The following is an 18,548-nucleotide window of genomic DNA, read 5'->3' on the forward strand; positions in this document are numbered from 1 at the left end:
TTTAATGGCTTTGCATCTCTCTTCTATATGAAGACACCTCTTAACGATTGATGTTACTAGAGTCCATATAAAAATAAAAAATAAAAATGAAATGAAGTCGGAACTATTAACCTTACAATTTACCACGAAACTAAAATGTCATTTATAACACTTAATGTGTCACATAGATAAAACAAACACAGACAACCTGAATTGTGGAACATTTTAGCATGAATCTAAAATGTCCATTGTACACTTAATGCACCACATATAAATCAAACGCAGACAACCTGTATAATTTCATTCTTACCTCTTACACTAAATATACACTATTCTATTAACAACTTTGCTCCAATAGTTGCATCTATATGGATGTTACTCCTTTATGATAGTGGCTCTTCAGGGGCAAGATCGAATCCTATCTAGGGTGTCGATAGAATACATCACTAGTTATTATTCGTTGTGCATCTCAATATACACAAAAATTAAATACTAGTTGCTTTTAATACTTTGTCCCTACTATTCAGGCAATACAAAGAAAGTTGCTCTTTTGTGAGCCAGTTGTAAATTGAAATTAGAACACTTGATAACCCCTGTTGGATGTTGCTAAGATGGTTCATTCTACAAAATTTCATGAGATCATGTATTGCATGTTGTAGCTCTTTGAGACTCATGATAACTACACAAGACATCATTGGAGAATCAAGGTGAATAAGTAGATCTAGGAAGTAACCTAGATCGTCCATCGTGTTTCATCCAACGATGTGCACTTCACCCGCCTCATTAATGACATTTTTGTAATATAATTATGCAACTTTTTAATAAAAAAAATTTCCAATTTATTCACTTTTAAAGCAATTTCATTTACTCTTTGATTATTTTTATTCACTTTTGCTAACTTTTCATTTACTTTTAACAATAAATTAATGAAAGGAAAGCCAAATCATTATATCAACCCCTAAGGGGAGGCATATATTTCGCGGCAAAGAGTGTAAATCAGTGGTGGCAGCGTTAGTGTAGCTCATAGAGGAAGACAGTTGTTTCCATTTTCGTCGACTTAAGCCCTTTAACTTCATGCTGTTAATCTAGCAGTTTTACTTTACTACGAGTACTCCTATTTTACTCAGGTTCCTCCCATGATAATCATCACAGCTTATTAGACTAATGAACTTGTATTTTCTTTTTTAAAAAAAAACCAAGTATTTTTCATTATACTTCACAAGCTAATTAGAAAAAAAAAAAAAAAAAAAAAAAAAAAATTAACCATAAAAAAAAAAAAAACCAAGAGCAGTTTTTTTAATAGGGAATAAGAAAAGTTGAAGATATACCTTTTATGTGAAAGAAGTGGAGCAGTTATTATAGAGTAGTTATAATAGATAATTCTTTTTTTTTTTTTTTTTAAATAATGGTTTATGTTTATGGGTAGTTATGGTAGGATAGTTTTTTTCAAAAAAAAAAAATAATTATTAATTGTGGGTAAATAATGTTTTTAAAAAAGTAGAACGCTATTTTAGGAAAAATAAAATTTATCGATGAAGAAATCCTTTCTCTTTATATAGTACTATAAATATTTAGTTATTCTCTTAAAATACCAAACGTAACCATAGAAAATTGATGGAAAAATAATATGTAATTATTAGTTATTCTCTTAAAATACCAAACGTAACCGTAGAAAATTGACGGAAAAATAATATGTAATTATATTTATTATTCGTAATGATTAAAGTTGTGTGTTGAAACCATATCTTAATCAAATTGCTATGTTTATTATGATACGGAATACAAAAGGATTATAAGTAGGGGTACGGCATGTCAAATAAAATCAGAACGGAGAAGTATAAAAGTTGAGAGCGGCTGACGCAGTTGTATACTGTGTATATGTATACCATGAGCTGCTGATCGGAAATCTGGTTCTGTAAGAAATTAAAATCTGAGACGAGACATGTCCAGCGGAATTGGAGAAGATAAACAGAGAGAAGCATCAATGGAGGTGAAGAGAAAGAGGGAAGGACAAGATGATGATGAGGAAGAAAGGGTTAGGGAGATTCCTTCTAAAAACCCAGAAACTGATAAAGGTCGTCAGGGCAAATCTTGTAAAGGCACTCTCTATTTTTCTTCCCACCTCAAATCTAAAGGCCGTAACCCTCGTTGCGTCGGCTTCACTCGATCCCTTCAACAAGGTTGTATGTCCCTTTTTTTTTTTTTATTCATTTTGTTATTATTTAGGGTTGTATTTCACTAATTTTAGGGAATAAAGTCTTTCTCTTTATTATAATTAGGGTTTCTTTTGCCAATTTTGAGGCACTTTAATGGGGTATTAGCTTGACGTTTTTGTACATTTTGGTGGTTTTTTTTTTTAGATCTTGGGTAGGGTGTGGTTGAGGCTTTCTTGTTCAAGTGATTGTATTCAATTTTCTGGATTCTAATTGGGTTGTTTGGTGTCCTCGGATTAATTTGAAGTTTCTGACTTTATGCCTGAGAAATGTTTGATTTTAGAGGAAACTGGATAATCCCTTTATGTGTACTACAGTGTTTGATTTTTAAATTTATAGTTTTTGCTTTGAAATTTTGCTTCAAGCTCAAACATTCCATCGAAGAATTGATTCGAATAGGAGTTTCTTGATAGCCATTTGTTTGATTATAATAAGCGGGCTATGAGATTGAATCTTAATTACAAAATGTAAGAAAATAACTAAGCTAATGCCCATGTAATGCTAGCTCACCCCTTAGTATCTCTTTATCTTTATAGATCTTCATTGCCACCATTACAACTTGTGGGGTGTTTTACGTGGTATTGTAAATTTATGATGAAAATACGAGCTTGGAGATGGTATTGCATTACTCTGGACATTTGGATGATACGTGCAGAATTACACTTACATTCCATCCCAATATTACCAATGTCTACCACCTACCAAATGGGCCATTAGAGTTTTTGTTGTTATAAATTGTTTGCCTTGGACAGTATCCCTGGATCTTATAGTCAGTGCATGAGCTGAGTAATGGCAAATTTGTGTAAGTGGTATCATTGGTGTTTTGATTATTCAATAACATTGGAATTTGGCTGCTTAAGCACTCTTTTTTTTTTCCTTCAATCTGAAATGCTGTTTAAGAAAATTAATTTAATGTTTCTGTGATCATTGTTTGTGTTGATCAGTGCCTAGCTATATTGTAAGCGAATCTGAAGTTGAAGCCTCTAAAGAAGGACGCAGTCTAACAGAGTTCAAGTATGCTTGTGTTGGTTACTCCATTTATTTGAATAATAAAAATGAAGCAGCACCTCTGAATGGCGAACAAAAGCCTCGAGCTGAGCTTCCTGTTTGTGTTGGTGTTGAGGTCTGGTTCTTTCCTGTAATCTGTTTCTTGTGGATTGTCCATTTCTTATTAGTATATGAAAGATGGGAACTATCTGGGTTGTGTCCAATGACAATATTTTGTACAATATTGTATTGGCATCATCATGATTTATTGCATACAAGTATATGACAATTGTCATTGTCCTGGATAATTAAAACTGGAATCCCAAATAGGCTTTGTGGTTGTGCTTTAACTTAGGTTTTCTTTCTAGACATTTGTTTATATTTGTGATGTTTACTGTTTTGGCAGCTTTTGGTGGACAAAAGGCCCGTTGATCATAACGCCCCTGCTCCGATCCTGGCCTCTGCCCCCTCCCATTCTCAAAATAAGGAAGGTAAGATGATTACATAACACATTGCCACCACCTCACTTTGTTGTAATTGGAATATCCTACTAATCTGGCTGACAGGCTAGCATTTCAGCTTCTATGGTATGTTTATTTCCAGTTTTTCTTTGAGTGGAGATGTTGGCTTGAGATATATTCATATGATATGAGGAATGGTAAATGAAAGAAATGAGAGCTGTGTTGGATGTTCCCCTTCTGTTGCTTGGTATCAAACAGTTTTGTATATAGTATTGTATTATCCTAAAGACAAGTTAGACAGTTGTTAGGTAGTGGCTCTGTGTTGGATTAAAAATCATAGGGTGTTAGTTTGTACATCTGTTTACTGAGCCAAGCCTCATAACTAAAGAATGTGTGTGTGTGTTTTTTTTGGTGTTTGTATTGAATCACTGTAATTGATTGTCATTTTTTTTCCATCGTTCTTATGGGGTCTTATTAGATGTCTACTTGTGAATTTTTCAAATATCTAGTTTTCATAATATATACTTGTGTGCATTTAACGATATTTGCAGTAAATTAATACATCTAAATTGCTCTCTTAACCTTATATAATGTTCTTTTTTTATTGTGTGGTGTGAATTTTTCTGGCTTGGTCTGACTTGAGTGAATATTGACCATGTTTGTTAGATTCATTTCAATGTATAAAATACACTTTGGTCTTGTTAGATAGTAGGGTCTTGTTAGATTCAATTCAATGTGTAAACTTCATATATCTATTTTTTCAATAAGGTGAAGAGAGCATAGCTTTGGTCTGTGCACTTGATCCAATCATAATCTGCTTGTAGATTTATTTTTTTCCTTTTTTCTTTCTTTTTTATTTTTTTTCCCGTGGTTGTGCGCTACTGTGTTAAGACTGATTACCTGGAATAAGTATTTTCGTTTTTGAAATGCTATGTTCGCTTAGATGACCTTACATGTATACGGAGTAGTTTGATAGCATCGGATTATTGGAATACCCTGAAATTATGCGGCATAAGTGCAACGGGGTTTCAGCTCTCTGTTTACATTGTCTATTGTTCGAGTCTTGTCAAATAAATTAACTGAGGTTCTGTAGTGTTCATTCAAGCTTCTCCTATCAAACTTCCTTCATTTTTGTAACTTGCAACATTTCTGTTTGGGGAGATATCTTATTACTTGCAACATTACTATATACATGGTAATATTTTAGTGAAAAATAAAATTGTTATCCTTATGTTATATGTCAAATTAGTCGCAGAACCATGCAGTTCTGTTTTGGTGTTGGCATTTTCAATTTCCAAGGGTTGTTGATTGACGGATAGGATAATAAGCTTTTTTATACACACATTAGCTAAACACTCTTTTGATGGACATAGGCTTCTATTTTTTCTCTTTAAGAACTTTTAGGGAGGGAAGGAAAGAAGTTAAGAAATGTATGGATTATGGAAGCTGGACTGATGGAGAAGGGAGAGAGAACTTCTGCTGCCGCTTTGTAGAACTATTTGCCTTTGCCCTCAATTAATAAAACAGGTAGTCTGCTAGATATTTAGTTGAATCTCTGTCTTTCATCTTCCAGTTCAATTTTTTTTTATAGGTGTCTGTTTCATACAGTACTGACTACGAGGAACAACCTGAAACTTCTGAGTTTGATCTCAAGATTTGCATTTTGATCCCTGATTAGCCTTCCTTATGTAATTTGAGAAACTCGTCCATTGATGATGCTGTAGTGACAAATTCTAGAGTGTGCATTTTGGGATACTTATTTATGAGAATTATAACTTATGGAGATTGATAAGATTGTTGCATCTCACTTTCAGTGCTTCTGTCATTGGCTCTTCCTTGCTGCTCTTTAACGTTTCTTCATGCACCTCACTTGCTTAGTTGCTTCTTTATATCTTCCTTTATACTAAGGGTGTGGTCATGCTTGTTAAGCTAAGACACTTCTCCTTCCCACATCCCACACCGCATTTTTTTTCCAATCAAAACAATGGTGAGTTAGGGTTAGGGTTTCTGTTTTGGGTGGGAGAAGGGTTGAGAGGATCAAAAGGGCTGTCTGATCGAGAGAGAAAGCTGCTTTGCTGCATTGCCTGCATGTGCAGGTGAATTTCTCTTTTCAATGTGGAAATTTGTCTCATTGTCGTTTGACAGCCATTGGGTTCTGTTATATGATATTCAGATGATCAATTGTTTACTATCAAGATGATCAATTGTTTACTATCAAGTATCAACTATAGTCCAAAGATGATTGGTGAATTGGTGGTGTCTTGTTATGTGAACTGGTTTGTAGTTTATCACGCTTTTATTTTGTAGCCAATTATAGCATCAGCATCTTCTGTTGCAAATATATAAATCTACATAGATCTGATGAGATGAATATTGTATGAAAAATGACAAGAACACCTCTCTCATTAGAGCATTAGGGTAGTAAGACTTGAATGTTTGTGGAGTGCTGTCAGGTGAATAAAGATGAGGAATTTGCAGTCCTGCGTACATTTTGTCATATAGGGCTAAATTGGAATGCAAAATGATACACAATATTATATACAAATCATGCATGATCTTGGAATAACTTGTCTAGTGTTCCTTATCTCACAGATGATCGTGGCCTTCCTCAGCACCGGCCGTCTAAAACACCTCATCTTATGGGGGAGGAGTTCCTAGTGAGGCAAGTTGCAATTCTGTGGATATATAATTTGCCAACTTGATATTAGCTCTTAACACTATAACTGTTTGTGGCAGATTTTCAAGAAATGCAGGCCTTGTTGCATCTGGAGTAGCTAGAAACATGCGGAAAGTGGGGAACTATGTGAAAGAAAGTGTTGATGATATACTTTATAGACGTCCAAAGTGATATGGCGTCTATAATTTATAGGAATGCAAATACAAGTTGTATTAACAATTGTTATATGTTAGTTTTATGTCCTTTTTTCTAAATTTTATTTTCATGTTAGGAGAGTGTATATGGCTTTGTTCCTAGGCTCTTCTCACTGTATCATAATGATTTGATATTGTATTCTACTAAGTTATCCAATGTATAAATTTTGCAAACCAGACTCAAATTGTAATGCGCTCCCTAATAAGTTGAGCTAATGTTGCAAGTCTTGGTCTTCCAACTTTCAAATGCCACCATTACCCCCCTTTTTCTTTAGCTCCACTCAAGCTTTACAATACACACCTTCTTAGGGCTTATTTGTTTGACATAAAGGAAAATGAGACTTCCTAGATTGCAAGTTTTGTGAGTTGTTTGGTTGACAAATATTTGGTGAAATGGGGGAAGTGGAACTTCTTAGGAATTTTGAGCTTCTACAAAATGTAGGAATTTACTTATCTAACCCCCCTAGGTAAGTAGAAATTCCAATGGGAAGTTACTTCTCTCATTGTTAACCAAATAACTTTATGAAATTCCCATAAATTAAATTAAGGTAGTGTTTGGATACTATCATTTCATTTTAAATTTGGAATTTAAATCCAAATATTATGTTTGGGAAACTTAGAGTTTCAGTTTAATCATTTGACATTCACTGTATTTTTATTTAATTTGAGGCATGAATTCTTCTTCAACATTACTATCGAAAAACAAATCTTCTTCAACATATTTTCTCTCTCACGATCGATCCAATCGTGATTAGATCATCATCAACTATAGCTTCAACTCGCCGTCAATCGCTTCTCACCGGAACCTTAACTCCGTTGCATATTTCACGCAAGAAATCGTCTTCAAATGTCAGAGAAGTAGCTGGAGTAACGACGGAAAATCGTGTAGATGGTCTGCTGCTATTGTCCAAATCGTGCTCTAGATTCATAATCCCGACCGTCAATAAAGTTTCGATAAATATATGCCATCAATTTTACCGCGGTGGGGAAAGATAGTCATGAAAAGGATGAGGATGAAGAAAGGGCTTCAATGGAAGAAAAATCTCACACAAGAGTACACTTTAATGGATGAGAGAAAGCATGGAGGATACAACCTACTTCAATGGAGGGGAGAGAGAATAGGGAGCCAAGCCAGAAAATAGGAAATCGGGCAATAGAGTTGGGTCTTTTATTTTACTTAATGTTGGAATTTGAAATGATGGGCTTAGAGTTGGAATTTCAATTTTATCAAAATAAACTTATGCCTTCAAAACCTTGGAATTGGTCCAAATTCAATTTCCAAATTACAAGCACATCCAAACAAGGAAATTGGGCCAATTCCAGCATTTCAAATGAAATGCTCCATACCAAACGAGCCATATAGGAATTTAATTCCCATAAATTTGCAATTCATGGGAAATTCTAATTCCCAAGTGAATCAAACAATATCTTAGTCTGCTAACTTACAACAGCACACGAAAGTATATATGAGAATATTGTTAACTAACTTGGTTAAAGTCTCATAAAGTGGTACTCAAGACCTAACAAAAATTGACAATCAACAATTGTGACCAATGCAACTGCAAATCATACGAGAATATTGCTAACTAACTTGGTTAAAGTCTCAGAAAGTGATACTCAAGACCTAACAAAAATTGACAATCAACAATTGTGACCAATTCAACTGCAAATCATGTCAAGCACAATCTACCAATCATAATACCAAAATTATAAATTATAGATTAGGTATAAACATATTCTCCAATCTCTTCTAATATTAAGGCAATAAAATAGTTTAAATATTATGAAGGTTTGAACATTTATAACTTTTTGATAACAAATATGGTATCACAAATAAAACACACCCAACCCGGCCTGTAGAATTTAATTTTCTACACTAAGGGTCTGTTCTCTTACGTTGAAATTCAGTTCAGTTCAGTTCAGCTCAGTTCAGCTCCGCTCCTAATTTCCTTCTCTTATAAAATATTCATTTCAGTTCAGTTCAATTCAGTTCAGCTGAGTTCAGTTCAGTTCAGTTCAGTTCAGCTGAGTTCAGTTCAGTTCAGTTCAGCTGAGTTCAGTCAATGAGAACAGGCCCTAAATATACACCGCTCTATTAACAACTATGCTCCAGGCTCTTTAGGGGCAAGATTAAATCCCATCTACTGGTGTCTATAGAATACATCACTAGTCATTATTCGTGCATCTCTCTATATGCACAAAAATTAAATACTAGTGGCTTTTAATACTTTGTTCCTAGTATTTCAAGCAATAAAAAGAAAACTGCTCTTTTTGTAAGCCATTTGCAAATCGAAATTAGAAGGAACAATTGTTAACCCCTGTTAAAATTGAAATTAGAGGGAACAATTGATAACACGTCATTACTCGCTCATCTCTATTTACACTCTGTTGGATGTTGCTAAGCCTGTTCATTTCTCTGATGAGTTGGAACTCTTTTTTTTGTGTGTGTGAAAATAGTCATAACCTATAAACTATACATATGAGTGTCTTAAAATGTCTCATTCCATACTTTGCTAATTGCTAATGTTTACTAATTTCTCACAGCATGCATGCGCATGTATTAATAGTCAGCAAAATGATGCTGCTTCCGACAGTTGTTGCACCTTGCACCCAAGACAAAGCATTTTCCTCATAGGGCTTAGATCTCGGTACCTTGAATCCTTGAAGCAGAGCCATCACACCTACAAAGAATACCCCTGAAAAAACAAATTAAACTATGGAACAGTGGCAATACGCCAATACCTACGAACCTATTCAGGTGAAAAATTTATTACATTACTATCAAAATCCAACAAATATTGACAAGTAATCATCCCTGAATCACTACTGTAATTGTTGTGTACATGCCAAAACTCTTTCCATGTACACACTAGTAGAAAATCATTTATTTGCTGCAATTAAATTTGCATAATTTGTTGATCGTATTAATTGGGATTTTCTCGAACGTGTTCTTATCAAGTTCAATCTACCAGATATCATGATCAAGACGATTATGAATTGTGTCAGGACAGTCTCTTTTTCTGTACTCATCAATGGCTCTCCACATGAAAATTTCTATCCGAGGTGTGGACTTAGACAAGGGGATCCTCTCTCTCCGTACCTATTTATCTTGTGCATGGAGTGCTTATCAGGGATGATTAGAGAAGAAGAAGTGCGAGGCAACATCTCCGGGATACGAGTTGCTAGACAAGCCCCTCCTATTAGTCATCTTTTCTTTGCGGATGACTCGGCCTTTTTTCTCCAAGGTAAAGAAAGTAATGTTTTAACTCTCAAGAAAATCCTAGACAGCTACTGCAAGGCTTCTGGACAGATCATTAACAAGGATAAATCGGTTTTTTTAGCTAGTGCTAACTCAGTTGAGGAGGACATAGACAAGTTCAGTGAGATCCTTGGTATAACTAGAAGTAATAGTTTTGGGGTTTACTTAGGGATTCCTTCGGATTTTGGGTTCTCGAAGCAACAAATTTTCTGTAAAATAGTGGATAAGGTGAAGGAGAGACTTACAGCTTGGAACTCATTGTTCCTATCCCATGCCGGCAGATTAACCTTAATAAAATCTGTTCTCTCCAATTTAGGAACTTATATACTCTCAGTTTTTAAATGCCCTGTCAAAGTCTTGAAAAGAATTAATAGTATTGTTGCTAGATTCTGGTGGCTTGGCAACAGAAATGGGAAGGGTGTGTATTGGAAGAATTGGTCTCACCTCACTCAGATAAAAAGAAATGGTGGTTTAGGCATTCTTGATGCTCGTTTTTTCAACCAAGCACTGCTAGCCAAGCATGGCTGGCGCATTTTACAGGACACGGACTCCCTTTTTAGTAAAGTGTACAGTGCTAAATATGGCATCAACAAGCTTACCTTTTTCGAGGACTCATGGTGTAGGAGAAGTTTGGGTTCGTGGGGTTGGAATGGCATTAAATGGGGGCTGCAAATTCTAAAGACAGGATGTGCCTGGTCTATAGGTGATGGGTGCTGCGCTAAAATTCACCATCCCTGGGTCTATGGTGCTCCTCCAGCTTGGAGATCTCAAGGCTGCTCAAACAATGACTGTGTTGCTAACCTTAGGAAGTTGAATGGTGATTGGGATTTACAGGCCTGCAAAGCTTGGTTCAGTGATGACACAGTCAAGAAAATTTCCACCATCAGGCCAATGGTTTCAGGCTATGAGGACTTAATTATATGGAAGGAAGGAAGGGGTGGGGTGTATTCAGTTAGAAGTGGCTATGAGAGGCTACTTCTAGGCAATCTGAAGCAGCCTATCAAGAAAGTCTTTGATGTGCAACACAACATTGACTGGAAGAAGTTCTGGAAAAGGAAAGGCACCCCAAAACAAAAAATATTTCTATGGAAAATTCTGAAGGGAGCTCTCTCGGTTGGTAGTGAAAGGAAAAAAAGAGGTTTGGGTGTGCAACATCACTGTAATCTTTGCCACATAGATAATAATCCTAGTACTCTTCATCTTGAAACTTTAGAACACCTGTTCAGGGATTGTGTATTTGCTAGCCATATTTGGAAAGGTTGCAGGTTGGGAATTAATGTAAACACTCAGGCTCACATTCCAATTGCAGAATGGATCTGTAATTGGTTAAGAATTTTGGATGACAAGGGTAGGGACTTGGGTGAGAGTTACCAACTGTTTCTTGCAGGTTTGGATTGCATTTGGGAAGCAAGAAATAACAAGATTTTCAAAAATTCAAGTGCAAGCCCAGGTTATGTCATTACTAGCATGGAACGAAGGGTGAGCAGTATCCAGCATAGGCTGGAAGCTTCAGATAGGGCTGGGAAGCAGAGTTTAGTTGACAGTCAACTTCAACCACCAGGTTTTGAGAAAGCTCTAGGTAATGCTACTGAGTGTAAACATCATGAATTAAGGGTGTCTGAATTAGTTGCAGGACAAGGAAGCTGTGACAAGGCTATTTTGGTCATTCATTACAGCAAGAACAAGGACAAATCTTTCAATTGGTGTTGGCTTGTGAAGCATGCTGCCAATATTCTTGATACAGGGGTCCTGCTGCAGTCTACAGGGAACAGAGAAGCAGATTTCCTTCACACTGCTTGGGATGGGCTGCGAGGAGCTCTCAGACTGAAGTTATGGCACCTGCAAATCGAGTCTAAAGACAACAACAGCATAACTTGGATACAGGACGATCACTCTAGCCTTACAGGGGATAGAATGATAAGGATGAAAATTAACAAACTGCTACCTTATTTTCACTGTGTTACTGTAACTTGCAATTACTCTAGGGATTAATCTCCCTTTTCTGCAGCTGTCAAAAAAAAAAAAAAAAAAAAAAAAAAATTTGCATAATTTGCAGCGTTTTTAGGATAGTAAAAAACCCAGGGAAGCAAATCATCAATTGATTTGTTGGGTTAGATACATGGCCATGAGATCATGAAGCCAAACCTTTCTCACTACACCAAACATTGCTTGCAACGAGTAGCATCTTGTTAATTCTCTAACAAAAAAATAAAAATAAATAAAATAATTAACATTATGTTTAACCATAATTCAATAGTAGATTCAAGACTTTTTCTTCACCCAAAAATCTCCTTTATTTTTTTTCCAGGTTCATCCTCAATGACAAGCTACAAATATAATTAGACATCACATAACAAAACAAGAGTAACGTAATAATCAAATCCATAAGCACTCCCATACAAAGGTGGTCTATAAAGATTGATAAAGTTACACAAAAAATAAATAAATAAATAAATAAATAAAGATAGTCATTTAAAAAAAATGCTCTAAAAATTAAGAAAAGAAAAACTTGACCGGGTTAGACCACCTTAAGAAAAAAAAGAAAAGCAAACAAGAAAATCATGGTTGAACTAGCAATATTGAAATCTTGATTTTCTAGTCTCTAACACAATTCATGTTGGGAAAAGCAATCACAAAACACAGATTTATGAAAAAGAATGAGGTGGTAAAAGAGCACCAAACAATTTACCGTAAAAACTCCTTCACAACAAGGGGACTAACAATTTCAATATTCAGGCATAGTTCACTATTTAGAAATCTCAAAAAGCAACAATTTCAAAAAGTCTGACTTGCTACAGTTCACTCACTCACACACTGCAGCATGAACATCCATGCACCCACACAAAATATCTCTATTTAAGATGTGGCATCATGAAAATAATTGTTGAATACGAAATAGCTTCCTTGCATTAAGTCAGTCTAGAATTATCCAAAGAAAACCTAGTGTCAGAAACTATACGCTCAAACAACCTAATTTAATATTTCCTTGAATATATCACACAAGTACCACACATTATTCAAAAACGAAACAACAAAAGATCTAGCTTTTTTACATAAAAATGAATTCAGTAAATATTCTTCACTAGCAGACAACCAAATTCTACAGCCTTGTATTCCAGAAATGATTGCAGAGATCCCAACATTTTCCTTGAACCAATTTTATCAACATTTTCCTACCTTGAACCAATTTTACATAATATCACAACCACCTTAAAAAAAATGGCTATTTTCATAAATTTGCATGCTCTTACCAATGACCATAAATTATACCTCAACCATCTTTGAAAGAGACTCAATATACAATGCATGTTGTGCTCATTTCCATGGAGATCTCAATTTTACGATTGCTACCGAAACAGGAAAAAAAAAAAGAAAAAAAAAAGGACTGGGTTGGTAACTCAACAGCAAAGAGGCCAAGCAACTGCCAACACCAACATACCTGGGAATATACAGTGTTAACTCTTAGAGCATGTTTGGTTAGAGTGTTTTTTGGGGTGGAATGGATTCAATTAAACTATTACCATTACTAAGTGTTTGGTTAGAAGGTTTCAATAATAATTACCATTACCTATGGGAGATTTCCACTATTTGTTACCTCTCTAAAACATAAGGTAACAATTACCCTTACCTTCTTCAAACAAAAAGAAAAGAAGCTATGGTTAAGTGATTCCTTTCAATGGTTAAACCAAACAAATGAAAAGGTAAGTATTAGATAATTCCTTTCCTCCCTCTTATTTGTTTCCTTTCCACTCTATTTCCAATATTTGTACCAAACGCCCCTTAATGTTGATGCTCAGATAGGGCATATATTTAGCATTGTAATTTTTTTTAATATTATGTAAAATTGATTCAAAATAGGAAATTGTTAGGATCTCTAAAACATGTCTAACATTGACAAAACACCAAAGGTTTCTTCTAATTACACTTTTAATGATTTATCAGATACTCATTCGGTCAGCCACTTCTAAGTAAGCACAAATTGGACTTCACACAAGACTCCATATTATTTAACAGAAATACAAAAGGCTAATCTGATGATCAAATTTTCATCTATTTTATGACTTATATCTAATGTATATAATTCCTCCGTTTTTAAATACTTGCTCTACTTTTCATTTCCGGTTGTTTTAAAAACTTGCTCCATTTCCTTTTTTGGAAAGCTTTTACAATATTTAATTCATTTATCTCAACTAGTGGACACAGCATAAATCATACTTCATTCGTTCTTTTATTATCACACCATATAGGTTGGGCACAATTTTTTGATAGTGGAAAAAAGGAAGAGAGAGAGAGGTAGAAGTACAAAAGTAACCACGTGATGTAAGCATAAACTAAAGAATCAAGTGTTTAAAGTAAGGGTAGATTGAATATTTGCAGTGTGAATTGAGATATTTTGTTTCTTTAAATGGATATGGTGCAATATTTCTGAAACTTCCTTAAAAGGCAAGTGGTGCAATAATTAAAAAACGGAGGAAGTATTTCATTAATTTCATATTCTCTCAACTACTTTCGCTTTTTACAATTTTTTATTCTTCCACCTACCCCACTACCTTTATTACTTTCTCCAATTTCTCCTAAAACTCCGCACATGGAGAAATAGATCAAGTATTTAAAAACGAAGAGAGTAGTGGTCCTAGACTTCCTCTATACAAAAAATGACAATAGAAAATAGTAATATTTGAGGTAAGCAGTCTTTTAATCACCTTGTGGGCTATTGTAATAGGCAGCTAATAAAATCTAAACTTGAATACAATATACACATAATAGCAATAGGTGTTGTATAAGTAAAATTACCTAAAGAAGGAAGAATCTATTGGCTCTGAAATAGTAGTCAAACAGAAAGCACTTGACAGCAATGAGAGTGACCTGCACCTCTGCAGAAGAGGTGCGCTGGACTTTGAATTCAACAAACTGAACACTCGCCTGGACTGTAGAACTTTCCTCAATAACAGGACAATAGTTGGCCAAGCACAACACGTCATTGCCCAAGTGAAGCATGCCCTGGAATGGAGAACAACAAATTGCCACAGGAAATTTGGAGGAATACACAACCTTCAACCTATCTTTGCTTACGAGATCATAGGCGATAAGGAAATTGAATGCGTCCTGGGTATGGAAATAAAGAACATCATCCAGCAAAGCAGAGGTAGGAAACCAAGGCTCTGAGAAGCGTTGGGCAAGGCGATCCCATGTACCAGTAGCAGGATAATAAGCATACAAGGATTTAGCCGAATCAAAGTGCACAAGAAGACGATCATTCTATTCATCAGGAATAATAGGATGAGACACACATGAAGGGTCACTAGGAACATCAGATGGTGGTGGATGCAACGCTGTCCACTGTCCATGTTGGGGGTCAAACACCTCGCCAATACAAGAACTTGCACTTAATCCTCCCAAGATGTATATTTTACCCCTAAGAGAAACAGAAAACGGATCACAGCGGCGACATTTCATGAAAGGGGCAGCCTTCCACTTATTATACCCTAATTTTAAAAAATCATCAATTTCTCCTTTTTGCAGTGAATCTAATATATGTGGTATGCTCAGCTCTAAAGAGGATGCGCCTAAGTGAATGTGGTGGTCTCCATTTATTAGTTCAGGATCAAGATCCTCCGCTGATGATTCACCGCCAAAATTATAAATGACTGGTCCCAAAGCCACCATACCACCTAGTCCACCTTCATTCAACAATGAAGCAGCAGGAATTTGTATTACTTTCTCAGCTTCCAAATCCACTACATAAAAATCAGACCTTTGTCCAGCTACAATACCCTGCACCAATATTAATTGACTCAACGCCATTTTTTCTTCCATTCTTTCAATTTCCCCAACACTCTCGAATTTATTCACCTATCCAAAATATAATTTTTAACCAGAGGTCAGTATCATATCAAGTATTTGGGTAAAACAAACAATCAATCAATAACAGATAAAACCCAAGTTAATAACAAAGAAAGCAATTAGCTTCCACAAAACTTACAATTGGTTAATGGTAAATGAAGCCTAAAGTACAAAAATAACGAAGAAATAAATTAACTTTTGCAAAACAAACAATTAATCAATTATGAATCAAACCCTAATATTAAAAGTAACTGGAGAAGGGAATTAACTTTCACAAATTAAAGAAGTAAAAACTGATAAATCAGGCCCCTCCCTGAGGGAGGGCAGGAGGGGCAGCCGCAATGGGCCCAGGGAAAAGAGGTGTAATTTCATAGTTCAATCCTAACATTAAAGGGTTGTGCAATACATTAGCAACCAAATTTGATTCGAAAAATACACAATTTTAGGGATACTTGATTCAATAATCAAGTTAGGCTCATAATTTTCTTTTCCTTTGGTTATGATGTTTCATAATCTTAGAATTTAGAACCAATAATTCAGATTTTGACAATTAAATTAGATTGTGAAATTGATAAGATGATAACAAAAACAGACAACTTACCTCAAAAGCTGCTTCAATGGGGGATGCAAGTATTGGATTCAACGGAGAACGTAAATCGCGCTTCAATGGAGAACTGAGAGAGTGCGCTTCAATGGGTTGGAGGCCTTGGAGCCTTATTAAAAGCCATGATCCGCCACAGTTATAAATGGTTTAACTGTTTTAAAAAGTACTCCGTATTACAAGTAGTTTTTCTTTATCTTTTCGCTAGATTAAACTTGATTGTTAAATACAGATTAATAAGAATAACAATAAATTTTATGAAAAAAATTAAAATAAAATATCTGTAAAAGAAAATAATTAAACATATAGTAGTTATGATGGCTAATTTGATATTAAAGAACTAGATTAGGCCCCTGCATTGTTTTTGCAAAAATTCTGCTCATCTGTACTTGTAATATATTCAAGTCTGCACGATTTGAATAATTTTATTATTATGCATTAAAAAAATAATCATTTGTGTAAAAAAATAAAGGGGTAATTGTTTTTTGTTTGAAAAATGTATAGTGTAGATTCAAAAAAATATTAATAATTGATGACATCACACATAAAAATGGAGGAAAATTTTTTAATGTGAGAATGATATGTAGGATAGATTAGAGATTGATGATGTCAGCAATGTTTTTTTAGGAATAGTTAATAGATTAGTTATAGAAGTTTATTTTAGATGTTTTACAAAGTAAGGGTAAAAAAATAAAAATAAAAAACTTATTTTTATGTAATAATAAAAGAGTTTTTTAGTAAGTAATTTTGGAGCGAAAGCTTTAATATTATATTGTCAAGTGTCCCTCTATGTTTCGCCTTTAGTATAATGTAAGTGATTGATTTATCAATTACTATTTTCACACGCCAAAGCTTGTATCAATTGTTTGTAAGTTTTTTGGGATTTTTTTGGCTCTTTGAAAACGGCTGAAATTATATAATTAAATCGTGTGTTACAACAAATGATAAGAAAGTAAAGTAACATAAGTTACCATAGGCATAAGAAGCCCTTACACAACACCAATAAAGGTCATTAATGACATTTACTTTTAAGCTATTACAGCGAGTGCAAACAAACTCAAATAAGGCTTACAAACTTACATTTAAACATGGGATGTGACCATTGATAAAATATGGGAAGTTGGTAATCGATGAATTGATGATGCTTCATGTGGCGCTATGTCTTTTCGAACATACAATTAAAAGTTGATGAATGTTGCCGAGATGATGGAGATTGCCCAAAATCAGTATGTCTTACCCTAAGGGACAAAATCATTTCCCAAGGATTCAAATGAATAAAATCCTCTTGAGATCTTTACTTCATGTCAATCACATTTCCTTGTGATCTAATAAAAATATGGCATGTATTCTCTCATACAAGGTCATGATGTTAAATGTTAAACATATTCCTTTTATGAGAATGATTAACTAACGTCGAGTCTTTATAACCCAAACCAAGTTGAGGCATCTGCTTCAGATTGAAAATATTTGGTTGTAATGACTTTTACATTCATTACTATAAATGGGTTTGACGACACTTACTTTCATCCTTCTTCAACAAGGGTTTATGGGAACCTAAAATTGAAATTTTGCTCCATCTCCCAGCAAACACAAGTAACACCACTTCCATCAAAGGAACATATTTTTAATTAAAATCAAAAAGATTAAAAAGAACAATTTCAATAGTCAAACGACTCCATTTTCATCCTCTAATTAAACTTGAATTCGATTTGTATTCGCTTTAATTTCGATCTATTATATTGGGTGCTTCCAAAATATGAGGTTTATATAGAAAAGATCACTTTAATAAACCAAACTTTCAGTGAGTACAAGCTTTTGGGTTGATTTTCTTCCACTAGGTCGCAACATAAGTGATCCAAAATTTTTAAAAAATAAAAATAATTAAAAAAAAAACCTTTCAAGCCAGCCACCAGCCCTCCTATCCTTCCCCCACCGTTACACCTTAGCTCCAACCCCTAGCCCCATCGATATTATACAATATGAATTTTTCATACCTATTTAGAAGGAAAATTCCCAATCTACTACGTTATACAATACTACCTCCAATTCTTATTATGTGCAACAAAGGAATATTTTATGTCTTACAAATAATACCCCTTTGTTAACAAAATAGAATACGGAGGTAGTATGAATTATGAAATTTTGTATTGCAGGAAATGTAAAAATGCTACTCCCTCTGTTTTTTTTTTTAATTTGCATCAGTTTGGCCGACACATTTGCCGAGATGAAATTTTGACTATTAATATCTTTAATTGTTAATTAGTAAAAATTATAATAAAACTATATTATGAAACTAGACATTATGACGAATCTAATGATATATTATATAATAA

At 34.5% G+C, this 18,548-nt stretch overlaps 3 protein-coding genes across 3 annotated transcripts; 2 read left to right on the forward strand and 1 right to left on the reverse strand.

The window, feature by feature from the left end:
* Positions 1–1,819: 1,819 nt before the first annotated feature.
* LOC145561788 (uncharacterized) lies at positions 1,820–6,688 on the forward strand. Its single transcript, XM_081621896.1, has 5 exons — positions 1,820–2,159; positions 3,137–3,315; positions 3,586–3,670; positions 6,233–6,302; positions 6,377–6,688. Exons 1-5 carry the CDS (start codon positions 1,922–1,924, stop codon positions 6,486–6,488), a joined length of 684 nt encoding a protein of 227 aa, XP_081478022.1. The 5' UTR covers positions 1,820–1,921; the 3' UTR covers positions 6,489–6,688.
* Positions 6,689–8,806: 2,118 nt separating this feature from the next.
* Positions 8,807–16,316, reverse strand: LOC145562980 (uncharacterized). Its single transcript, XM_081623392.1, has 3 exons — positions 16,216–16,316; positions 14,565–15,623; positions 8,807–9,207 (listed from the first exon to the last, which is right to left on the reverse strand). Exon 2 carries the CDS (start codon positions 15,585–15,587, stop codon positions 15,030–15,032), a length of 558 nt encoding a protein of 185 aa, XP_081479518.1. The 5' UTR covers positions 15,588–15,623; positions 16,216–16,316; the 3' UTR covers positions 8,807–9,207; positions 14,565–15,029.
* On the forward strand, positions 9,504–11,762 carry LOC145562911 (uncharacterized). Its single transcript, XM_081623332.1, has one exon. It carries the CDS (start codon positions 9,504–9,506, stop codon positions 11,760–11,762), a length of 2,259 nt encoding a protein of 752 aa, XP_081479458.1.
* Positions 16,317–18,548: the final 2,232 nt, after the last annotated feature.

The sequence above is a fragment of the Chenopodium album genome, chromosome 10, assembly GCF_948465745.1.
Source record: "Chenopodium album chromosome 10, dcCheAlbu1.1, whole genome shotgun sequence".
NCBI classification, from domain to species: domain Eukaryota; kingdom Viridiplantae; phylum Streptophyta; class Magnoliopsida; order Caryophyllales; family Amaranthaceae; genus Chenopodium; species Chenopodium album.